The sequence below is a fragment of the Thamnophis sirtalis genome, unplaced genomic scaffold (genome assembly GCF_051295495.1).
Source record: "Thamnophis sirtalis isolate CommonGarterSnake01/CBP01778 unplaced genomic scaffold, rThaSir2_p1.2 scaffold_9, whole genome shotgun sequence".
NCBI lineage: Eukaryota > Metazoa > Chordata > Lepidosauria > Squamata > Natricidae > Thamnophis > Thamnophis sirtalis.
Genome location: NW_028261389.1, coordinates 5,810,863 through 5,833,239, shown reverse-complemented (window position 1 = coordinate 5,833,239; position 22,377 = coordinate 5,810,863). Strand labels below are relative to the sequence as shown.

Below are 22,377 nucleotides of genomic sequence, written 5' to 3'. Positions count from 1 at the left end.
TGGCTCTTCACTTTCAGGGATGAGGGGAAAGAAATAAGATTAAAAATCATCCCGTACAGACACACAAAAATTTCAATACAAAGTTTATGAAGACTGGGGGAAAAAAGGGGGGAGTGGAAGACTCTGTGGTTTTGCGAGATTAAATAAATAAATAGCCTTTTGCTCTTACAAATGGTAAAAAAAAATCTAACTTCAAGTATCAGAGATGGGAAAAAAGCCCAACTAGAGGAATAATCATTGCTACGATTTTTAAATGGCATTTAAATGCGATTTCCGTGCCATGCCCCATTCTTGTTCCCCACTCCCTGCAACCACAAACTCCCCCACACAATCCCACAATAATTAACAGCCCTTCAAGCTTTCCGCCTCCTTTCAAACAGGAAAAATCCCTTTCCCTCATTGAGATTTCTGTGCCCCACAGAGTGGTGAGAAACACATCCTTATCATTCCCCCATTTCCTTATTTTAATCTCTTTCAAAGTGGGAAGCATTTTGTAAGAAAACAATTGGCCTGAAATCTTGATTGCAAAATGCAATTTGTCCAGGAGGGATGAGGGAGAAGGGAGGATGGGAAAGCTTTAAGTTTTGGTTTGGCATCCATTTGCTCGATTTCGACTCAGGGTTTCAAAAGGAAATATTTCCAAGGTGTGAAATGAAGCCATTCACACCCGGGGTTTTTAAAAGGGAGAGGGGGGAAAGAGATCAATATTGTATGCTTGGGCGCATGCGAGGCCCTGAAAGCATTCAAAATTTTAAAAAAAATGTTTTTTTTAAAAAAAAAACAAAATTAAAACAAGTTACACCTTAACAGAAAAATTTACACCAGGAATAAAGGGACCGATGGGCCCTTTGTTTGGGGGACTTCAACTCCCAGAATTCCTGAGCCAGCCAGGCATGGCTGGCTCAGGAATTCTGGGAGTTGAAGTCCCCTAATCATAAAGGGCCCATCGGTCCCCTCATTTCCAATCGATGGAGTCTTCTTATAAACATGGCTGGCTCAGGAATTCTGGGAGTTGAAGTCCCCCAGTCATAAAGGGCCCATCGGTCCCCTCATTTCCAATCGATGGAGTCTTATTATAAACATCTAAACCATCTCAGATTAGCAAGTCAACACTTAAGAGGCCTTGGGTCAAACAATCCTTTATTTGGAAAATAAAATCACCTCCATCGCCCTGCCACCATCCCGCCTTGGAGAGCTCATCTTATCCAGCTCTTATCTCATCCTGGACAGCTTTTCCAGGGGTTGCTTTGGCAGATCAGTTCAGCCTTAAAAAGAGAGCTTGCGTTCGAAACCCGGCTACTGTTACTTTTGTTAAGTCACACATCATCATCATCATCATCATCATCATCATCCTGTTGGCTTGATCAACTTGTGGCGACGCGCCCGGTGACCCAAATTCGCACCGAGGACATCAAGTTTCCCAAAGACCTCGTTACTTTGGACTATTTTAAATCACGTTGGATTTTGTTTTTTAAGCGTTCCATTTTATTTGAGCCCGCTGTCGAATTGAGGACAGAGAATTTGAGGAGCCTGCCTGGGAAACAGGAGAACGGCTGAGAAAAGTCATCAGGATAAATTCAGGTTATAAAGGAAAGCAAGCTTATTTACTCAGATGTCCTTTAAAACTAGCAAAAACGATCGTTTTTAAAATAATAACCCTACCACTACTAAGAATAGTTATTTGAATTTTAAAAAAAAACAAAAAGGAGAAGGGTGTCCCTGGGGGCCCATAATAAATCAATCCACCTGAATGAAACTAACCTTAACTTTGCTCCTAACGCAGCTACTTTAATGCGTTGGGCTACATCAGCCCTTCTTCGCCGCATGGCTTTTATTGGCCGCACATTAGAACAAAACTTGGAATCGTCTCCCTTTCCTTGACGATATGAAAAACCTGCAGATTTATGCTGGATACACAGTGGAGCCTCAAACGTGAGACACCGTTTCTTGTGGCTAAAACAAGAGTGGAAAGCTGGGGAAAAAAACCAGCCTTTGCCAGCTGTCAATTTGCAGATATCTATGAGAGACTCGGTTGCGGGGGGGCTCATTCGTCCGTCGATAGGAACATACCCTGTTTGCACCGCGAGATGCTTGTAACATAAAAGAGGCATCTTACGACTTCGCTGGTCTTCAAACAGACCTTCCCACAAGTCAACACACAAACACACACACACAAAGGGGGGAAGGCACACAGACACACACACAGAGGTCTGAAAAGACGACCAGTGCATCTCTTTAACACCGGACTTTTAAAAAAAAATGGGCTGGGGGGGGGTGTCTTGCCTGTGTGGGAAGTCCCCACACCCACTCTAGAAAAGAAGCCAAGTGCAAAGTGTCGTGTCCCACACTCACACACACACAAACACATATATCCCAAAGCAGCACCAGGATGTAGTCCCTGTGGATGACCCTGCAGATATTCCGGGACAGAACTGGTTATGCAATCCCCTAGAAGGAACGAGAGGCTCTCCTTTGCAAAAGTTTGTGCGCTTTAGCTTGTGGAACTAAAACAACTTTTCACAATTGTTTTTGGCCTCTCTCTCTCTCTCTCTCTTCTCTGCCAGGTGTGGGAGCAACTGATCGGGCTGTCTCGGACCAGTTTGCAAGGACAGCTAAAATTCAGGGAGAATCCTTTCTTTTCTCAGTGCACGTCTAAGGTGGAAACGAAGAGATGGAACAGACTGGTAAATGTTAAGAGAAGACTTTTCATCTCCCCTCTCGCCTCTGTCTTAGCTACAAGCCCACCTAGGCTGACCCTAACCCTGCTGGGATGAGCACTGTAATCTTCTCAAAGGCAAACTCGTTGCTTAAAAAAAACAAACTAACAGAATAACAACCACCAACAACAACACGCAGGAGCACTTTGATGCTTGCTGGAGTCTATCAAGTTGGAGTAGATGGGAAAAAAACAAAAGAGAATCCCGCTTTTAAAATCAGGTTCAGATCCACAGTTTATATGCTGATGAAATATAGTCTCTTCCTTTTCCTTTATTTTTTCCTTCATCTCTCTCTCTCTCTCTCTCTTTCTTTCTCTCTCTCTCTCTCTCTGGTGCTTCCTCCTTCCGCCGCTCCGTTTTCTTAAGTCCAAGAAGGCAAGGTAAACCAGCGATGGGAGATCATCAACAAATCAACTGGAGTCGAACTGGAGATGTTGTGGAGCAGACGGCAAGTTTGCGGAGATGAAGGGTTGGCCTGGCGCTTTGGCTTCCACCCGCGATTCCCGACGTTCCCACCGAAAAAGAGATCCTCAAGGTTGGTTGTGTGGAGGGGGGTTCAAGTTCTGCCGACAAAGGGAGAAAGAGGAGCAACGTGAGAACGGTGGCTTTGGGTTTGGAGGAAAGGGAGGAGAAGCAGAACTAGAACTCAACATGCAGAAGACACAGGCAGAGTCACGGTGAGGAAAGTTATCTAGAGAAGGGGCGTGAAACGAAGCCAGGAGAAAAAAAAAAGATGGTTAGATGTTCATGCAAGTTTCCTGTCCTCTGCACCAAAGGTTAGCTTTTCCATGTCTCTTGGACCGAATTCTACAAAACAGTCAAACCATCTTTCTGCAGACAATTGATTGCATTTCAAAGCTTCTTCCCTACTGACGCAAAACTTATGATGTTACAACTAGCTTGATAATGAAAACGTCTGCAAGAAAACCGCCAGGCTTAGAGAGCAACAAGGACCCCTACGATACAACCCCAAGAGGAGTGGAAGGAGAGAGAGGAGGGGAAGGGAGGAGAGGGGGTGTTGGAGAAGGTGTGGGAAGCAGGAAAGGGAGGAAAGAGAAGGACAGATAAGAAGGGAAGGGAGGAGAGGAGATGGAGAAGACAGGGGAAAATGGGAAGGGAGAGAGAAGGAGCGAGAGGAGGGAAGGCGACAGGAGAAGGAAAAGTGGAGGGAAGGAGACAGAGGAGGGGAAGGGGGAAGGGAGGAACGGGGTGATGGAGAAGGCAAGGGAAAGGAGGAGAGGGAGGAGAAGAGAGGAGAGAAGGTGAGAGAGGGAGGGAAAAGGGGAAGGGTGGAGAGAGGAAAGGAGGAGATCAGGGAGAGGAAGAGAGTGGGGAGGGGAGGGAAGGAGAGAGAGGAGGGAAAAGGAGGAGAGGGGTGATGGAGAAGGCAGGGGAAAGGAGGAGGAGAGAGAGAAGGAGAGAAAGGAAGGAAGGTGAGAGAGGGAAGGAAAAGGGGAAGGGTGGAGAGAGGAAAGGAGGAGATCAGGGAGAGGAAGGAAGGGAGTGAGGAGGGGAGGGAAGGAGAGAGAGGAGGGAAAGGGAGGAGAGGGGTGATGGAGAAGGCAGGGGAAAGGAGGAGGAGAGAGAGAAGGAGAGAAAGGAAGGAAGGTGAGAGAGGGAGGGAAAAGGGGAAGGGTGGAGAGAGGAAAGGAGGAGGTCAGGGAGAGGAAGGGAGTGGGGAGGGGAGGGAAGGAGAGAGAGGAGGGAAAAGGAGGAGAGGGGTGATGGAGAAGGCAGGGGAAAGGAGAGAGGAGAGGAAGGTGAGAGAGGGAGGGAAAAGGGGAAGGGTGGAGAGAGGAAAGGAGGAGGTCAGGGAGAGGAAGGAAGGGAGTGGGGAGGGGAGGGAAGGAGAGAGAGGAGGGAAAAGGAGGAGAGGGGTGGTGGAGAAGGCAAGGGAGAGGAGGAGGAGAGAGAGGAGAAAGGAGAGAAGGTGAGAGAGGGAGGGAAAAGGGGAGGGGTGGAGAAAGGAGGTCAGGGAGAGGAGAGGGAGGGAAGGAGAGAAACCCAAAATGTTTGCAACACCTGTTACTTCAAGACAAAGAACTGAGCCTAGTCCAAATGCCAGACACACCACAGCAAACTCCTTTTGAGGGGGGAAAAAACGAGTGAAGCTGAACAACCCACATCTGTATTTCAGTACAAGAAGAACAAAGACAAGGAGGGGATGAAAGAGATGGGCCCCACTTCGTGGGTGGGGGGGGAAAGGCTTGCCCCAGCGTCTGCTCAAAGTGGGGATGTGGATGGGTCACCAGCACTCCAACATTAAATTTGGCTTCCAGATCTACCTTTAAGCCAGGTCTCAAAGCCTCGTCTTTGCTAGCCGAGGAAAAGACGCTGGGAAGGATTGATTCTAAAGAAAATTTGGCTTCTTAACTTCCCGTGCCGCATTACAGGAATGCAGGTTAGTCCTCGACTTATGACGTTTCTATTGCTAAGCAAAGACAGGTTATCTCCCATGGTGGCGCAGTGGTTAGAATGCAGCATTGTAGCCAAACTTTGCCCACTGCCACAAGTTCGATCCTGACCAGCTCAAGGTTGGCTCAGCCTTCTATCCTTCCGAGGTCGGTAAAATGAGGACTCAGATTGTTGAGGGCAACAGGCTGACTCTATAAATTGCTTCGAGGGCTGTAAAGAACTAGGGGGCAGTATATAAGGCTACATGGCTATTGTTTTTGCTAATCATCTATCTATCTATCTATCTATCTATCTATCTATCTATCTATCTATCATCTATCTATCTATCATCATTATCTATCTATCTATCTATCATCATTATCTATCTATCTATCTATCTATCTATCTATCTATCTATCTATCTATCTATCATCTATCTATCATCATTATCTATCTATCATCATTATCTATCTATCTATCTATCTATCTATCTATCTATCTATCTATCTATCTATCTGATCTATCTATCCAACTATTTATCTGATCTATCTATCCAACTATCTCTCCATCCATACCTGTCAGTCAGTCTGTCTGTCCATATCTATCTATCTATCTATCTATCTATCTATCTATCTATCTATCTATCTATCTATCTATCTATCTATCTATCTATCTATCTATCTAACCTATCTATCTAACCTATCTATCCAACTATCTATCCATCCATACCTGTCAGTCAGTCTGTCTGTCCATATCAGTCTGTCTGTCTGTCCGTCCATCCATCCATCCATCCATCCATCTATCTATCTGATCTATCTATCCAACTATCTATCCATCTATACCTGTCAGTCTGCCTCTCTGTCCATATCTATCTATCTATCTATCTATCTATCTATCTATCTATCTATCTATCTATCTATCTATCTATCTATCTATCTATCTATCTATCTATCTATCTATCTATCTAACCTATCTATCCAACTATCTATCCATCCATACCTGTCAGTCTTTCTGTCTGTCCATATCTATCTATCTATCTATCTATCTATCTATCTATCTATCTATCTATCTATCTATCTATCTATCCATCCATCCATCCATCCATCCATCCATCCATCCATCCATTTATCATCTCTCTCTCTCTCTCTCTCTCCATCTATCATCTATCTATCCGCTATCCTAGGCTAAAAATACTATTCTCTTGGTGCATGAAAACAGGAAATTATTTTCTATTGATTAATGACAGAAATGCAACAGCCAGATGGAAAATCAAAAGGTTAGCACGGATGCTTGTGGCAGTAGAGCCAAAAGTCTCCGTATCGGCAAGATGGGTGGCATATAAATTTAATAAGTGAGCAAGAAACAGAGACACAGCCAGCCAGGCAGCAATGAAATAAGTTAAAGCAATACCACCAACACTAAAAAAAAGAAAGAAAAAGAGTTACTTACAGGCAAGCCTTCCCCAGTAATGGCTGTAAAGAGACAAAAGGAAAAAAGAGAGAAAAGAAATAAAATAAAGGGAAAGGAATCAGTGAAGGCGCATGAAAGATTAGCAATCAGGAAATGGCAGCCCAGAGATGGGAAGCGATGGGGGTGGAAGCAGATCAATCAAGAGACATTGAACCAGCTGATTCAGCATCAAGCTTTGAGCATGGAGAAGAAGCACCAAAATAACAGAAAAACCAGCAATTAGGAGTCTTTTCGAACAAGGGTTGCTAATTGAGATAGTTTCAGGCTGCCTTCGGCCATTTTAAGAGGGGTGGACTTCAACTCCCAGAATCCCCCAGCCAGCATGGCTGCTAATTGAGATAGTTTCAGGCTGCCTTCGGCCATTTTAAGAGGGGTGGACTTCAACTCCCAGAATCCCCCAGCCAGCATGGCTGCTAATTGAGATAGTTTCAGGCTGCCTTCGGCCATTTTAAGAGGGGTGGACTTCACCTCCCAGAATCCCCCAGCCAGCATGGCTGCTAATTGAGATAGTTTCAGGCTGCCTTCGGCCATTTTAAGAGGGGTGGACTTCACCTCCCAGAATCCCCCAGCCAGCATGGCTGCTAATTGAGATAGTTTCAGGCTGCCTTCGGCCATTTTAAGAGGGGTGGACTTCAACTCCCAGAATCCCCCAGCCAGCATGGCTGCTAATTGAGATAGTTTCAGGCTGCATGGCTGGCTGGGGGATTCTGGGAGTTGAAGTCCACCCCTCATAAAATGGCCCAAGTTTCAAAACTCTGCCGTTTAGAATGAGGCCAGGCCAGTTGTATTGCTCCCTATCCGGCAGAAACACAGAAAAATTGTTCTAACCTTTCCCATTTAAAAAATAAAGAGAATGGGTCGCGTCAGGACAATCTTCTTCCTTTAGCCCTCTAAGATAGCCTTGGGACAGAGATTACAACCCAACAGACGAAAACATTTGCAGACTTTCTCCAGTTTGAGGGTCACGGAGCCTGCCGGCGGTTGAATGCAAAAATGTTCCTTTTTTGGGATTTTTCAATGTATAAAACACAGGCAGCCATGTTTTTGATGGAGATGCCCTCCTTTTGGTGGTCTCAAAAGACCCTTCCCCCCCCCAAATAAATACTGACAAGTAATCGATTTGAGAAGGGGTCCTTGGTGGTCTCTGAGCTTGGTTGTTTTCTTGCAGACGTTTTATTACCCAACTAGAGAACATCATCAGCGCTAAAAGGGAGTGACAGAAGCAAATCACACTCCTTACTAACACTGATGATGTTACCTCGTTGGGTCATGAAACGTCTGCAAGAAAACCACCAAGCTCAGAGAGCCCCGAGGATTCCTCATTTCAACCCTGAGCTACAAATATTTTCCTCCATCGGGAATTGATCAGGTGCCCCTGAAATTCTTGGCTCCTAATCAGGTGCTTTTTTCAGGGATTTTCTGGGTTTTTTTCCTTCGTTTGAAGACATTTCCCTTCTCATCCAAGAAGCAAAACATCTTCAAAGAAAGCCTCAAAAAGTCCAGTTGCCTCCTGCAAAAAGCACCTTTGGATGCCGGAGAATTTCTACAGACAATCTAACGGCCTAAGGATCTTTTGAGGGTTCCACCACAAAACCGCGTTCGACTAAAGGGCGCTCGACGAAACCGCGTAGCTGACGTCATCACAGCACGACAACAGCGTGGAGAAAAAAGCACGCTGTAAACGCTAAACCTAAAATTAACCCCTAAACCTAACCCCAACCCCCCTAAACCTAATCCTAAACCTAATCCTAAACCTAACCCTTAACCTAACCCTTAACCTAACCCTTAACCTAACCCTAAACCTAACCCTTAACCTAACCCTAAACCTAACCCTAAACCTAACCCTTAACCTAACCCTTAACCTAATCCTAAACCTAACCCTTAACCTAACCCTAAACCTAACCCTAACCCTTAACCTAACCCTAAACCTAACCCTTAACCTAATCCTAAATCTAATCCTAAACCTAACCCTTAACCTAACGCTAAACCTAACCCTAACCCTTAACCTAATCCTAAACCTAACCCTTAACCTAACCCTAAACCTAACCCTTAACCTAACGCTAAACCTAAACCTAATCCTAACCCTAAACCTAACCCTAAACTAACCCTAAACCTAACCCTAACCCTTAACCTAATCCTAAACCTAACGCTAATCCTTAACCTAACCCTAAACCTAACCCTTAACCTAATCCTAAACCTAACCCTTAACCTAACCCTAAACCTAACCCTTAACCTAACCCTAAACCTAACCCTAAACCTAACCCTTAACCTAACCCTTAACCTAATCCTAAACCTAACCCTTAACCTAACCCTAAACCTAACCCTAACCCTTAACCTAACCCTAAACCTAACCCTTAACCTAATCCTAAATCTAATCCTAAACCTAACCCTTAACCTAACGCTAAACCTAACCCTAACCCTTAACCTAATCCTAAACCTAACCCTTAACCTAACCCTAAACCTAACCCTTAACCTAACGCTAAACCTAAACCTAATCCTAACCCTAAACCTAACCCTAAACTAACCCTAAACCTAACCCTAAAGCTAACCCTAACCCTTAACCTAATCCTAAACCTAACGCTAATCCTTAACCTAACCCTAAACCTAACCCTTAACCTAATCCTAAACCTAACCCTTAACCTAACCCTAAACCTAACCCTTAACCTAACGCTAAACCTAATCCTAACCCTAAACCTAACCCTAAACTAACCCTAAACCTAACCCTAAAGCTAACCCTAACCCTAACCCTTAACCTAACCCTTAACCTAACCCTAAACCTAACCCTAACCCTTAACCTAACCCTAAACCTAACGCTAAACCTAACCCTTAACCTAACCCTAAACCTAACCCTTAACCTAACGCTAAACCTAACGTTAAACCTAACCCTTAACCTAACCCTAAACCTAACCCTAATCCTTAACCTAACCCTAAACCTAACCCTAAACCTAACCCTTACCTTAACTTGAATCGGCTTGCTTTCAAAGCGCTATTTAAAGCGCCCTTCTTTCTCCGCGCTCGCTGTTGTCGCCCTGCTGATGACGTCAGCGACGCGGTTTAATCGGGCGCGCTTTAGTCGAGCGCGGTTTTGTCGTGCCACGTCTTTTGAGAATGGTTAGCGGAAATCGTTAATCAACTTAAAGAGCGTGGACGGTTTAAAAGCAACATGCAAACCAAATCAAAACATTCTTCAACGCCTGTTCAACAAAAACGTTCAAGGACAAAAAAAACACGACTCTCTGGGATTATAGGCAGTCCTCGACTTCCGACCATCTGGTTTAGTGACCCTTCGGAATTACAACGGTGCCGGGAAAAAAAGGAATTTACAACCAATCCTTGTACTTACAACTGCAAGTAGCAGCAGTATTGCCCATGGTTATATGATCAAATTTTAAATGCTTAATAGTTACCCCGATTCCCCGAAAATAAAACCGGGTCTTATATTAATTTTTGCTCCAAAAGATGCAATAGGGGTTTATTTTCCATTTAGGTCTTGTTTTCGGGGAAATATGGTACTGAATGCATCCATCTGGTTGACGATCTTAACTGGGGCTTATTTAAGGGGTAGGGCTTATATTACAAGCATCCTGAAAAATCGTATCAGGGTGTATTTTCCAGCTGGGTCTTATTTTGAGGGGGGGAAACAGAGTAGCACATAATTATGACTAATGCAGCATCCCAGGGTTGTGTGATTGCTATTTTTTTGTACCCTTCCCAGCTGGCTGAGCCAAGGTGGCGCAGTGGTTAAATGCAGCACTGCAGGCTACTGCTAGATCAGCAGGTCAGCGGTTCAAATCTCACCGGCTCAGGGTTGACTCAGCCTTCCATCCTTCCGAGGTGGGTAAAATGAGGACCCAGATTGTTGGAGGCAATATGCTGACTCTCTGTAAACCGCTTAGAGAGGCCTGAAAGGCCTATGAAGCGGTATATAAGTCTACTGCTATAAGTCTACTGCTATTGCTATTGCTTCTGGCAAGACGAGTCAATGGGGGAAGAGCCATATTTGCTTAACGACGGCCTGATTCGTTTAACGACCGCACCGCCTCGCTCAACCGCAGCAGTGACTCGCTTAACAAATGGCAGCGGTTCGCTTAACTGTGGCCAAAAGGGTTGCAAAATCAGGAACGCTTCACCTTAGCAACGGAAATTCTGGCCGCCCTCTTGGTTGTAAGTCAAGGACCGTCTACGTTCGGCGTGACTGATTTCCGTGGCAACTCAAGGGCTCGCCCAATCGAGGTTAAGCCACTCACACCCTCACGTGCAAGTTAGTTAGTTAAGTTAGCTAGCCGAGAACATTTGAACCCTCCAAGGGGAAGGTCAGCAAGGAGAAGTGTCCTGAGCTGTCCAACCCGTTCAAACAAAAATTAAGCAAGACCGAGAACGGCCTCCTTAAGACGTCACACAAACGGGACGGTCAGGCATGCTGGAAGTTACGACACATCATCAGCCACCACCACAAAAACACAACAACAACAACAACAACAAAAGAAAAAAGAACCAACTTGTCCGGGAAGCTGGACGGGGCCTTCGGGAGAGAGGCAGGAATGGACTGGTAAGGCAGCCGAAGCGGCGGCATGTTCCTCAAATCTGTTCATGCGAGGTTTTTTGACGGGTTCTGGACTCGCCAGAGGGACCACACTATTGCGCCGCATGAGCGCGTGAGGTCCCTTCTTTGCATCCTAGATCGGAGCGAGAGAAAGATAAGAAAAATAACAATAAAATGAAGGGAGATGAAAGCTATAAAGAAAAACAATAAGAGAGCATTTTAAAAAAAACAGGATCATCGGTTCGCCGTCACGCACTCAAAAGCGAAAACAAAAAGGGAGTGGGATATTTTTTTTTCTCAGAGGGTTGGGCTAGATGACCTCTGAGGGGATTTCTAAGCCTGACGTTGTACAGTTCTAGGAAATGGGATTTGAGAAGCCCAAGAACAGGGGTCGGCAACCTGCGGCTCTGGAACCACATGTGGCTGTTTCATCCCTCTGCTGTGGCTCCCTCCCAGGTAGAGGAAAAAGGACACCGTGCTAGGAGGAGACTCTATGGTGGGGGAACTGAACTTCCAGTCAACAGAGGAAAAAGGACACCGTGCTAGGATGAGACTCTATGGTGGGGGAACTGGACTTCCGGTCAGCAGAGGAAAAAGGACACCGTGCTAGGATGAGACTCTATGGTGGGGGAACTGGACTTCCGGTCAGCAGAGGAAAAAGGACACTGTGCTAGGAGGAGACTCTATGATGGGGAAACCGGACTTCCGGTTGGCTCCAGAATTGAATTGGGGTGGGGGCGCTTCCGGTTAGGACCTTGAGTGGCTCTTTTGAGTGTTTAAGGTTGCCGACCCCCTGCCCAAGAAGAACCAATTTTATTGGCTTTTCCAGGCAGATGAAGAGGATGGAAAGATTTGGGGAAATTGGGAGGTCTGAGATCATTGTTTGATCCCGACAGAGGTCCCCCCCCCCCGCCAATCCCAAAAGGAGGTGGAGTCAGACTAAAGAGGAAGGCGGAGCCAGACCGAAATCAACATTCAATTAAACTTGAGACCCTCTTTTAACATACAAAACGTGGGATGGAAGCCAACAGCCTTTTTGCCAAGTGAAACGCTTAGCGCCTAGTGAAGTGAGATAAGCTGCATACAAATTTAAAAATAAATTTGAGAAGAATAAACAAACAGCCGATGACATTTGATTGTTGAGAATCGGCTGCTTTCACTGAGGGAGAAGTTTCACAACTTTTGGGCAGCAAAGTGAAACCACAAAAGATCAAATCTGTCCACTGTCTTATCTTTACCAACACTTTTAAAGCCTTGCATAATGCCCAGTTTGTTTTATGCCAAACCCAGTTTAAAGCTTGCCTTTTCAGCTCCAAATTTCCTGCCTTGGTAAGCTTTTGAATGCAGGTCATCTTAAAGGGGCACAGCCTGGCTTTAAGCCACAGAAAGAAGCCTTTGATTTAATCAATTTTTATTCCTTATTTAACTGGCCACAGTGATAGATTAGACTAGAATAACAAGAGTTGGAAGGGACCTTGGAGGTCTTCTAGTCTAACCCCCTGCTTAGGCAGGAGACCCTAAATCAGTGGTTCTCAATGTGGGGCCCAGGACCCATAGGGGAGGCAACTTGATTTTTAATGGGGGCAATTTGAACCTTGTTTAAACCAAGTTAGTGACCTTTTAGGCTTCCTCCGTGTGATTAGAGTTTACTTTTTGAGTAAAGTAAGAATTATATGTCACGTTTGTGTGTGTGTGTCAGGATTTTAGATATGCTTAGGTGACCTAAATCATTTCATGGTTATCCAATCTTTTCTTAAAGCTTTCCAGTGTTGGAGCATTTACAACTTCTGGAGACAAGTTGTTGCACTGATTAATTGTCCTCATTGCCAGGAAATTTCTCCTTAATTCAAAGTTGTGTCTCCCATGGATTAGTTTCCATCCGTTGCTTCTTGTCCTGCCTTGAGGTGCTTTGAAAAATAGCTTGACCCCCTCCTCTCTGTGGCAGCCCCTCAAATATTGGAAGACTGCTATCCTGTCTCCCCTGGTCCTTCTCTTCCCTAGACTAGCCAGGCCCAGTTCCTGCAACCGTTCTTTGTATGTTTTAGCCTCCAGTCTCCTAACCATCTTTTTTACATTGCGCCGACCAAAACGGGATGCAGTATTTCAAGTCTGGCCTTAACAAGGCATGATGAGTAACAGGGTTGTAAATACGATTTCCAGCCCTGCAGCTGGAAAAACCAACAACTGATCCTTCGCAGGGTAAGAAAGGGGATGCGGTGCTGAACATTTTTGGAGAATAGGTGCAGTGGTGGGATTCAAATAATTTAACAACCGGTTCTCTGCCCTAATGAATGGTTGGGGGTGGGCGTGGCCATGGTGGGCGTGGCCAGGGGTGTGACAGGCAGTACTCAGCTTCCTGCACCCCGCTGGGAGCCAAAACGGGGCATGTGGGGACTTGCTGAAAGGGGCAGGGCCAGCCAGTAATTTAACAATCATTTTTCTCGAACCGGGCCAAACCGGCTGAATCCCGCCACCGAACAGGTGTCTGTACTATGAGTGCAAGAGTTGTGTTTGAATGGGGCATGGGGGGGAAGAGAATGACCCACTTAACAAGCCATTAGCACTCACTTCTGGTCTGTCCCGGTGAGTATTCACAGCTTCCACGTTCAGATAGATGGATTCCACCCGGCAACCTTAGAGAGAGAGGAAAGAAGGATGTGGCAGGATGAGGAACAAGTCAGCACTTCTGCTCCACTGATTTAATCCGATGATGAGATCAAAACCGGCTCAAGCACTTGGGGTGGGGTGGGGGTATTAAATGTAACTCAAATCAGTTGGGCAAAACGGAGTCTAGCAAAAGCCTTTTGTCCTTCAAGGATGCCAGAGAGCAAAAGCAAGGATATTCAAATTCACATGTTGTGTGTTTTTAAATTAATGCATTGTTATGCTTCGTTTTTATTTTTTGTCTGTACCCCCTTTTCCTTGATTTGAATTGTGAGCCGCCCTGAGTCCCCTTCGGGGGAAAAGGGCAGCATATAAATATAATAAAATCAAATCAAATCAATCAAAATCAGTGAAAAGTGTTAACAACAGCCGCAGTTATTTTTATTTATTTTTTAAGTAGGGAAGAATCCCGAGAGCTTTATACGTACTGCTCTGTGATAATGCTGGTTATTTTGCCAAAAATGAGTAGAATAGGGAATGAGGCACAGGGCACTTTTCCTGGGCTAAAGTACCTGATTGAAATGCAAATAAACTAAGATAGGATTATGGGGTATTGATTGGGGCTTATGCAATCACTGCTAAATTGATTCGTGCAGCCTTCAATCTTATCTGAACTCAAAGATAAGAGTAAAAAGATGGAGAAGGGAAGGCAGTAAACCCTCAATTTTCTTGCTAAACAGACCCGTTCTTGATTCTTCCTTTGTAGCTTGGTAGAAAAATCAAGTTTCCCATACAGATAGTCCTCAATTTACGGCCATAATAGAGCCCGAGATTTCTGTTCGCTAAGCCAGACAGCTGTCAAGGGAATTTTGATCCCTTTTACGACCTTTCCTGGCGCAGTTATCAAATAAACCAAAGCCGTTGATAAATTAGTAAGCACGGTCATTGAGCGAATCCCCCCCCCCTTGACTTTGCTCGTCAGAAGATCGCAAAAGGGGATCGTGTGACCCCGGGACACAGCAGCCGTCATAAATAGGGACCAGTTGCCAAGCATCCGACTTTTGATCAGGTGACCCATGAGGGATGAGGCAATGGCCGTAAGTGTGAAAAAACGGTAATAAGTTACTGTTAAAATATTCATGACTGGGAGAGACATGGGAACAAGATCAAGCCAATGAATAGGCATAGCAACAAAGTCAGCCAACGGGAGCTTAAACAGATCTGAGTCTGTGCAGGGAATTGAAACAGAAACTTAAGCCGTCTGCTGTTCCGAGAAGTAAACTAGCAGTCAGTCTGGGCTTGTCTGCTGAAATGAAACTAATTGCTTGTGTTTGCCTGTAACTCTCCTGCCTCGTGTTTACTTGGAAGAACCACCTGTTAGTATTGTACATGTATTCATCTATTCTTATATATAGAAAGAAGTTGATGAATCCAGTTGAAAGTTATCTGTGTGTGCTTTCTCGATTTGATTTTCCTGCAACAAACTCTAACAAACTACTTTTTCCAGTGCTTTTGTAACTTGGGCCACAAAACGAATGGTTGCAAGTTAAGGACTATCTGTGACCACCCCAACAGCCTCAGATGCCTGATTTGAACACAGCCCTTCCCTTATGAAACGTATTTGCTCACCGTAAGCCACAGGACTCAATTTCAGTACTGTGTGGAGAGGGCATTTCAGATAGGGCATTTCTTCTGAAAGGCAAACATAAAGATAAAGGATTAAAAGTGATCGACCGGATTCACGTTATGCAGAGCCACAAATGGTACCCCCCCCCCAATCCTGCTTCTACACTCCCTTTTAATCCACCCCTTTTTTCAAACTTCAACTCTGGGTGTTGAAATTGTCCCGTTTGGGGAGGGGGGGAAAAAAAAACACACCCTCGAAATCCCAAAGATTTTTCAGGAGATGAAGAAGCTTCTTGGATGAGAAGCAAAACGTCTTGAAAAGAAGAAAAAACAAGAAAGTCCTGTTATCTCCTGAAAAAGCACCTTTGGGACAACCATGACCTGGAGGACTAAGAATCTCTACAGACTTTTAGCTCTATAATTTGGGATGGACACACCCTTTGAGTGGTGTGGGAGGAGGAATGGATTTCCAGAGGAAAAAAAATTGCAGACTACAGGAACCATTTGCACCACTCAGGTGACCCTGAGGACAGAGATAAACCTCCAAGTGCTTCAAGGACCCTCTAAAAGGACGCAAACGACCAGCTGTCTGCAAGGAGTATAAATCCTTCCGTTCACCACTGCCCTGTCGGAGCTGAAGAAGCTTCTTGGATGAGAAGCGAAACGTCTTCCAAAGGAAAAAAAAGAAGGAAGTCCAGTTTTCTCCTGCAAAAAAAACACCTTAGAGGAAATCCCAAAGGTGTTTGTTTTTCCTTCCAAATTTGCAAAACATTTCTCTTCTCGTGCAATTAACTTCTTCGGTTACAGGCCCTGTGTCAGCTTCTGCTTTGCTATCGCTTCAGCTGCCATGAAACGGGGAGGGAGGGCATGGCATTTGGGAGGGGTTACTCATTGTGCTGGTGGAAGGTTCTGGAGTTCACCGACTGATCGGACTACGCATGCGTGGGTGTTTCCCGCCAGGACTAACGGCACTGACATTCCATCTTCGTGATGCCTTTTGAAGTTATCTTGCACCTGACATTTGGAAGACTTATGATTGGACTGGGAGTATGATGCCAAGGGTTGGGGAATGGACTATTCTATATATCAATTGCTTTCGCGCCTAATTAATCAGACTTCGCTACACTTTGCCTTTTAACCATTCTTAATTAGTAAAAGTATATTTGATTTCTACACATGGAGTCTCGTGGTTCTTTCTTTCCTAATTAATTAATGGAGAGGAGCTGACACCCTGCTTGAAACTTTCTCCTCTGCTTGGGTGAGTGGGAGTCAGTTCCCTATCCACTCACCCCAGCACGCATCCTAAAATTCATTTCTCCCATCCCTCCGTCACGGGAGTTGCAGTGCGCCGAGAGACCCACCTGCGCTTTTGTCGAGGAAGTAAGCCAAAAGGCAACGCATGACGGCCTGGTGGCAAATCACAAGGACATTTTCCTGCCTTTCCAGCTCCATGATCACCGGTTCCAGTCTCTGCACCAGATCTTGATAGGACTGAAAAGAGAGGGGGGGGGGAAAGAGGACCAAGAGAAACAGGTTTGTTTTTCGGCCGACATCAAGGATCTCCAACCTTGGCTACTTTTAAGGCTTGTGGACTTCAACTCCCAGAATTCTAGAGAAACGCCCTGGTTAATGAGATGAATCGGCTGGCTGGGGAATTCTGGGAATTGAAGTCTATGAGTCTTAAAAGTGGCCAAGCTGAAGGCTGGAGATCCGTGATTAGAGGAAGCAAAAACGATGCAGTGCCAGAAATGGGCAATCTTGGGTCCTGTAAGAGGAATTTCCTGGCTTCCTTTAGTACAGGGAGTCCTCGTCTGTTTTTCACACTTATGGCCGTTGCACCATCCTCGTGATCCAAATTCGGATGCTTGGCAACTGACTTGTATTTATGATGGTTGCAGGGTCCCGGGGTCATGTGATTCCCCTTCGGAGACCTTCTGACAAGCAAAATCAATGGGGAGGCCAGATTCACTTAGCAACCTCAGTACTAACTTAAAATCTGCAGTGATTCATTTAACAACCACATTATTAACTTAAATTCTGTGGTGATTCACTTAACAACCACATTAACTTAAAATCTGTGGTGATTCACTTAACAACCACATTACTAACTTAAAATCTGTGGTGATTCACTTAACAACCACATTACTAACTTAAAATATGTGGTGATTCACTTAACAACCACATTACTAACTTAACATCTGTGATGATTCACTTAACAATCACGTTACTAACTTAAAATCTGCGGTGATTCACTTAACAACCACATTACTAACTTATGTGGTGATTCACTTAACAACCACATTATTAACTTAACATCTGCGGTGATTCACTTAACAACCACATCACTAACTTAAAATCTGAGGTGATTCACTTAACAACGGTGGCAAGAAAGGTGGTAAAATGGGGCAAAATTCATTTAACCAATGTCTCAGTTAGACACAGAAATTTTGGCTCCAATTGTGGTCGTAAATTGAGGACTACCTATAGGAGGACCAGTTCTAAGTCACTTTCTTTAGCGCAGGCGTAACTTCGAATAGTTGCTAAATGAACTGTTGTAGTGGATTTTAATAATTCCAACATTGGCTCAAGAGCCACGTGGGGGGTGGGAGGAGACGCCAGGCTCCCAATTTCAGGTTAAAAACACACTTGGTGTGCCAAAACACAAACCTCTCCAGATGGATAGCGGTAATAATATTTATCTTGGTCGCGTAGAGCAAATTCTTCCGGATATTTTTCTTTGATTTCATCATAAGTCATATCTTCACACACACCCTATAAGAATAAAGAGATGATGGTGATGAAGAATAAGGAGGAGGGGGAAAGAAGAAGAAGTAGTAGTAGTAGTAGTAGTAGTAGTAGTAGTAGTAGTAGTAGTAGAAGAAGAAGAAGAAGAAGAAGAAGAAGAAGAAAGAAAGAAAGAAAGAAAGAAGGAGAAAGGAGGAGGAGAAGAGAAGAAAAAAGGAGAAAGAGAAGGAGAGGAGGAGGAAAAGGAGAAGAAGAAATCCACCTTATAACCCTTTCCCCAAATTCTGCCAATCGTTACACCAGATGTGCTCAGCAGTCATAACTCAAAAAAATAATAATCAACATCTACTGTATTTTCATGCCTGGCTGGGGAATTCTGGGAACTGAAGTCCACAAGTCTTAAACTTGCCAAGGTTGGACAGCCCTATCCTAGTGTGTCTCTGCCAGTTGGTACAAAACCAGTCTTGTTTCCCTAGGTGGACAACTTCCATCTCTGTGGCCTTCAACTCCTAGATTTCTACATAAACACCCTGGTTATTCAGATCAATTGGCTGGCTGAGGAATTCCGAGAGTTGAAGTCTAACCAGTCTTAAAAGTTGCCAGATTTGGCCACTCCTGCTATGTCAAAGCAGGTTCCAAGTTCCCTCTTGCATTCTTTTTTCCTTCCAACTTTAGATAAGGACTCCTTGTCCCCTCTTCTCTCCAAGCAGGCTGGCTTTGTTTCTGTACCTGTCTACCTTTGTTCTTATCTTGTGTTTACAGACTGAGTGGAAACTTAATTCTCACACGCAGAACGGACAGGAAAACGAAGGGGCCTTTCTTTCACAATAACAGAAGTGGGGTCAGCCAATTCTTCTCAATCCTTTCTTGGAAAACGAGGAGGGTCTCTTTTTCGAGAGAGAGAGAGAGATGGGGAGAATGACAGCTTTCCCCACCAATACCCTTTTGTCTGTCTGTCTGTCTGTCTGTCTGTCTGTCTGTCTGTCTGTCTATCTATCTATCTATCTATCTATCTATCTATCTATCTATCTATCTATCATCTATCTATCTATCTATCTATCTCTATAGCTCTATATCTCTCTATATATCCATATATAAAAATGGCTGTGTGTGTTCCAACATAACTCTGGAACGCCTGGGCCGCTAAAATGACTTGGTACACAGATGACTTACTCTCTGGAAACAAATACTGTGGGGCTAAGACACCCCAATACCCCTCGGTGTGTGTGTGTGTGTGTTCCAGCATAACTCTGGAATGCCTGGGCCGCTCAAATGAAAAGGAATAAATTGTATCAATAGCGTCAAATCACAGTACTTTTGACAGTAATAGTGTGCATTTTGGATCCAGATTCGTGTGTGTGTGTGTGTGTGTGTGTGTGTGTGTGTTCCAGCATTACTTTCACTGAACACTATGGATATAATTCATTCCTTTTCCTGCCTAATACAGGATTAGTATAAATAAATACCCGGGCAATACCTGGGTTATCAGCTAGTTCTGCAATCAGAGAAAAAAAAGAGGTTCTTACAGCATCAATTTCATTCAAAGCCTTCCACTGCTCGTAGGGCAGATTAAGAGCTTCTGCTGTTTGTATTGTCCTCTTTAGATGGCTGGTCCAGACTCTGAGATCTTTCAGGTTTTGCTCCTTGACAAAATTATTCAGCTCGCCGGCAAACTAGAAAAGAAAAGGAAATATACAGAACATGATGATGACTCAGCTCCTGTGGGTTAACTGTTGGTCAGGGTCAAACTATTTGGTCTAGCCCAGGGCTGTGGACCAGACAGGAAAATTGGAAAAAAAATATCCTGAAAATTACTTCCATAAACGACAAAGAGGTGTCCTGAAAAGTCAACAGAAGCTGAGCTATTCGAGGGACCTCTTCTCTCACCGGGCTGGGGAAGACAGAACTCATTCAAGAACGTCTTCTAGACAACCACAAAGTTCTCCAGAAGCTTCAAAGTTCCCCAGGGTTCCTGAAGAGTTCCTCTGTCTTCCAAAATGGTTTTATGGAGGAACAAAGTGAAGAGAAGTTCGTCTTTTCCATAAAACAAGACTTCTCAAGAAATACTTTTGGGAATTGGTTAGCCTTGGTGGTCACCACAAGCATTGTAAGAAGTTTTCAGGAGTCCTTTGCTGGCTTTTTGTGAATGTCTCCCCTTCTTCTTTGTGAAGGCAATTCTAGCTTACATGCTTCAACCACCCTACTCCCCAGGCCCATTTACTCAGGAGTAAGCAACACCCATTTACCTTCTTGCCTCTGCTGGAGAGCCCCGAGTCGCCCCCGATCTTCCCTTTGAGGTTGAATTCGCTCTCGCCGTGCCGACACAAGTAGATGGTCCGGGGCTGCACGTGGATGTTCATCAGGTAGTAGACAATCCGACTTTGGATGTGGTCCTGGACCCTGTTCACCAGGTACCTTCGACCGACATCGATCACTTTGATGAGTGACAACTCTCTAGGGGAGGAAAACACACAGGATGACCATCGTAACACGCAATAGCCCACAAAACCACAGTGAGATCAACTCTCTCAGGGCACTGATGATGTTACCTAGTGGGATAAGGAAATGTCTGCAAGCAAACAACCCAGCTCAGAGAACACCGACAACCCTACAGGCCTTCTCACGCCGCCGTTGGAGCCTGAATCTGAGGAAGACGACGAGCCGGAACTGGAGCCAACGGAGATCGAGGGGGAAGCTTCGTTGGAAAATGGGGAGGAGCAGGCCGAGTCAGGCCAGGGCCTTTCAGGATTGGGAAGACTTGTAGGCAGGGAGGAACGAGGGCAGGATGACCAAGAGAGGCTAAGCAGTGAATACGAGAGACAGAGCTCAGGCGATGAGCAAGGACCACCCACTCCTGATCCTCGAGCACGGAGAGTGGAGAGAAGGCGGGAACAGTGCAGGCTAACCCAATAACTCGGGAGGTGAGCACCCTGTCCCTCTCACAAGGCACACCTGGGGACTGAGACTTCAGGAGATGCTGTGGGGAGGGGCATTTGACGGGAACAAATGCTGAATTCATGGAGGCTTGTCTGCTGTTGTCGATGTTGGCCGTTTCCTGGACTTTTTGCTTTATTTCTTGCTTCCTGGATCATTTGCCTGGCTGGATTTCTTCTTTTGCAGCCATTATGATCAGAACTTCGTGCTGGACTATTTGCAGCCAGAGGCTGCTGGAGGTGTGCATGTGTGTGTGATGACTGTCAACTCCTAAAGCTGATATAGTAGGAAAGGGGGGAGCGCATTCCACGCATACGTTCGGCTAGTTGGATCTCAAATTACCGCAGCAGACTTGGGAGGGGTGCACCTCATTGGAGAATGTGATTTATGACACAGACTGAGGGGAGGGAAGGAACAAGGGTAAAGTTCAGCTATATTTCAAATAAGCTAAGATCTGACTGCATAAAACAGGCATTGCCAAAATGCTCCTAATCAATGACTGGTTTCTCTTTTGAAATTTGACTCGAGGCTCGTGAATCAACTAGGTCACTTAATGGAAACCTGACAATCACTTTGTTCTGCGACTTGCCAACTAAACTGTCAACTAACTGTGTTGCTTCGGTGCTGTGCCCTGGGTCATCACAGTCCTCTCCACTTCCTCTTCCACCACCACAAACCACACTCCATGAGATGTCAAGGACCCGATTGTATGTCCCTTCGTTGTAACTTTCAATTGTCACTAAACGAATGGATGTTAACTTAGGACTTGCCTAGATCTTCGGCAAACGAGCAACATTCGTGCTATCGGCAAGCTAGTTTCAGTGGCTTTAACCAGGAGTAGTTATCCCGGCGTTTCTTTACCTGTCGTATCCGTCCGGATCCAGAGGCTGGTAACTGGATTGATAGCAGCTGATCCTCTTCATGAAATCTTCCATGGCGTCCGTTGAGTTGCAGTCTTTATAATCCGGGCTGGATAGCTTGACTTCCTAAAAAAATAGGAAATGTTAAATGGTTAAGAATAATAGCAAGCCCATCGTTACGTCAAGTCTGTTTCTAGCGATGTTATAAAAGCAGTGTTTGTCAACCTGGCCAGGTGTAAGATGCGTGGACTTCAACTCCCAGAATTCCCCAGCCAGCTGGCTGGGGAATTCTGGGAGTTGAAGTCCACGCATCTTACACCTGGCCAGGTTGACAAACACTGTTAAGAGACTAAAGTCCACAGTGTTCAATTCTGTCTTGTGACTTCACTACCGCAGACAGTCCTCGGCATAGGACCACAACTGAGCCCCAAACTTCTGTTGCTAAGCGAGGCACTTTTGCCCCATTTTAACACCAGCTGTTAAA

The 22,377-nt window shown here is 45.0% G+C and overlaps 1 protein-coding gene across 3 annotated transcripts in view; it reads right to left on the bottom strand.

Annotated features, from left to right (window-relative positions):
* Positions 1-1,123: 1,123 nt before the first annotated feature.
* The window catches only part of PFKFB3 (6-phosphofructo-2-kinase/fructose-2,6-biphosphatase 3), an 82,674-nt gene continuing 61,420 nt past the window's right edge, over positions 1,124-22,377 (bottom strand). For 2 of the 3 annotated variants that reach the window (XM_087722706.1, XM_087722703.1), the window contains exons 7-15: positions 21,895-22,019; positions 20,346-20,553; positions 19,626-19,772; positions 18,022-18,126; positions 16,716-16,845; positions 15,358-15,420; positions 13,693-13,757; positions 11,081-11,257; positions 1,124-3,280 (exon numbers count right to left, since the gene is read on the bottom strand). In XM_087722706.1, coding sequence (XP_087578832.1) covers positions 3,248-3,280; positions 11,081-11,257; positions 13,693-13,757; positions 15,358-15,420; positions 16,716-16,845; positions 18,022-18,126; positions 19,626-19,772; positions 20,346-20,553; positions 21,895-22,019 — 1,053 coding nt within the window. In that variant the 3' untranslated portion in view covers positions 1,124-3,247. Of the gene's footprint in view, positions 3,281-6,541; positions 6,584-11,080; positions 11,258-13,692; positions 13,758-15,357; positions 15,421-16,715; positions 16,846-18,021; positions 18,127-19,625; positions 19,773-20,345; positions 20,554-21,894; positions 22,020-22,377 lie in introns of those variants that run through there. The other variant, XM_087722705.1, reaches the window with a different exon arrangement.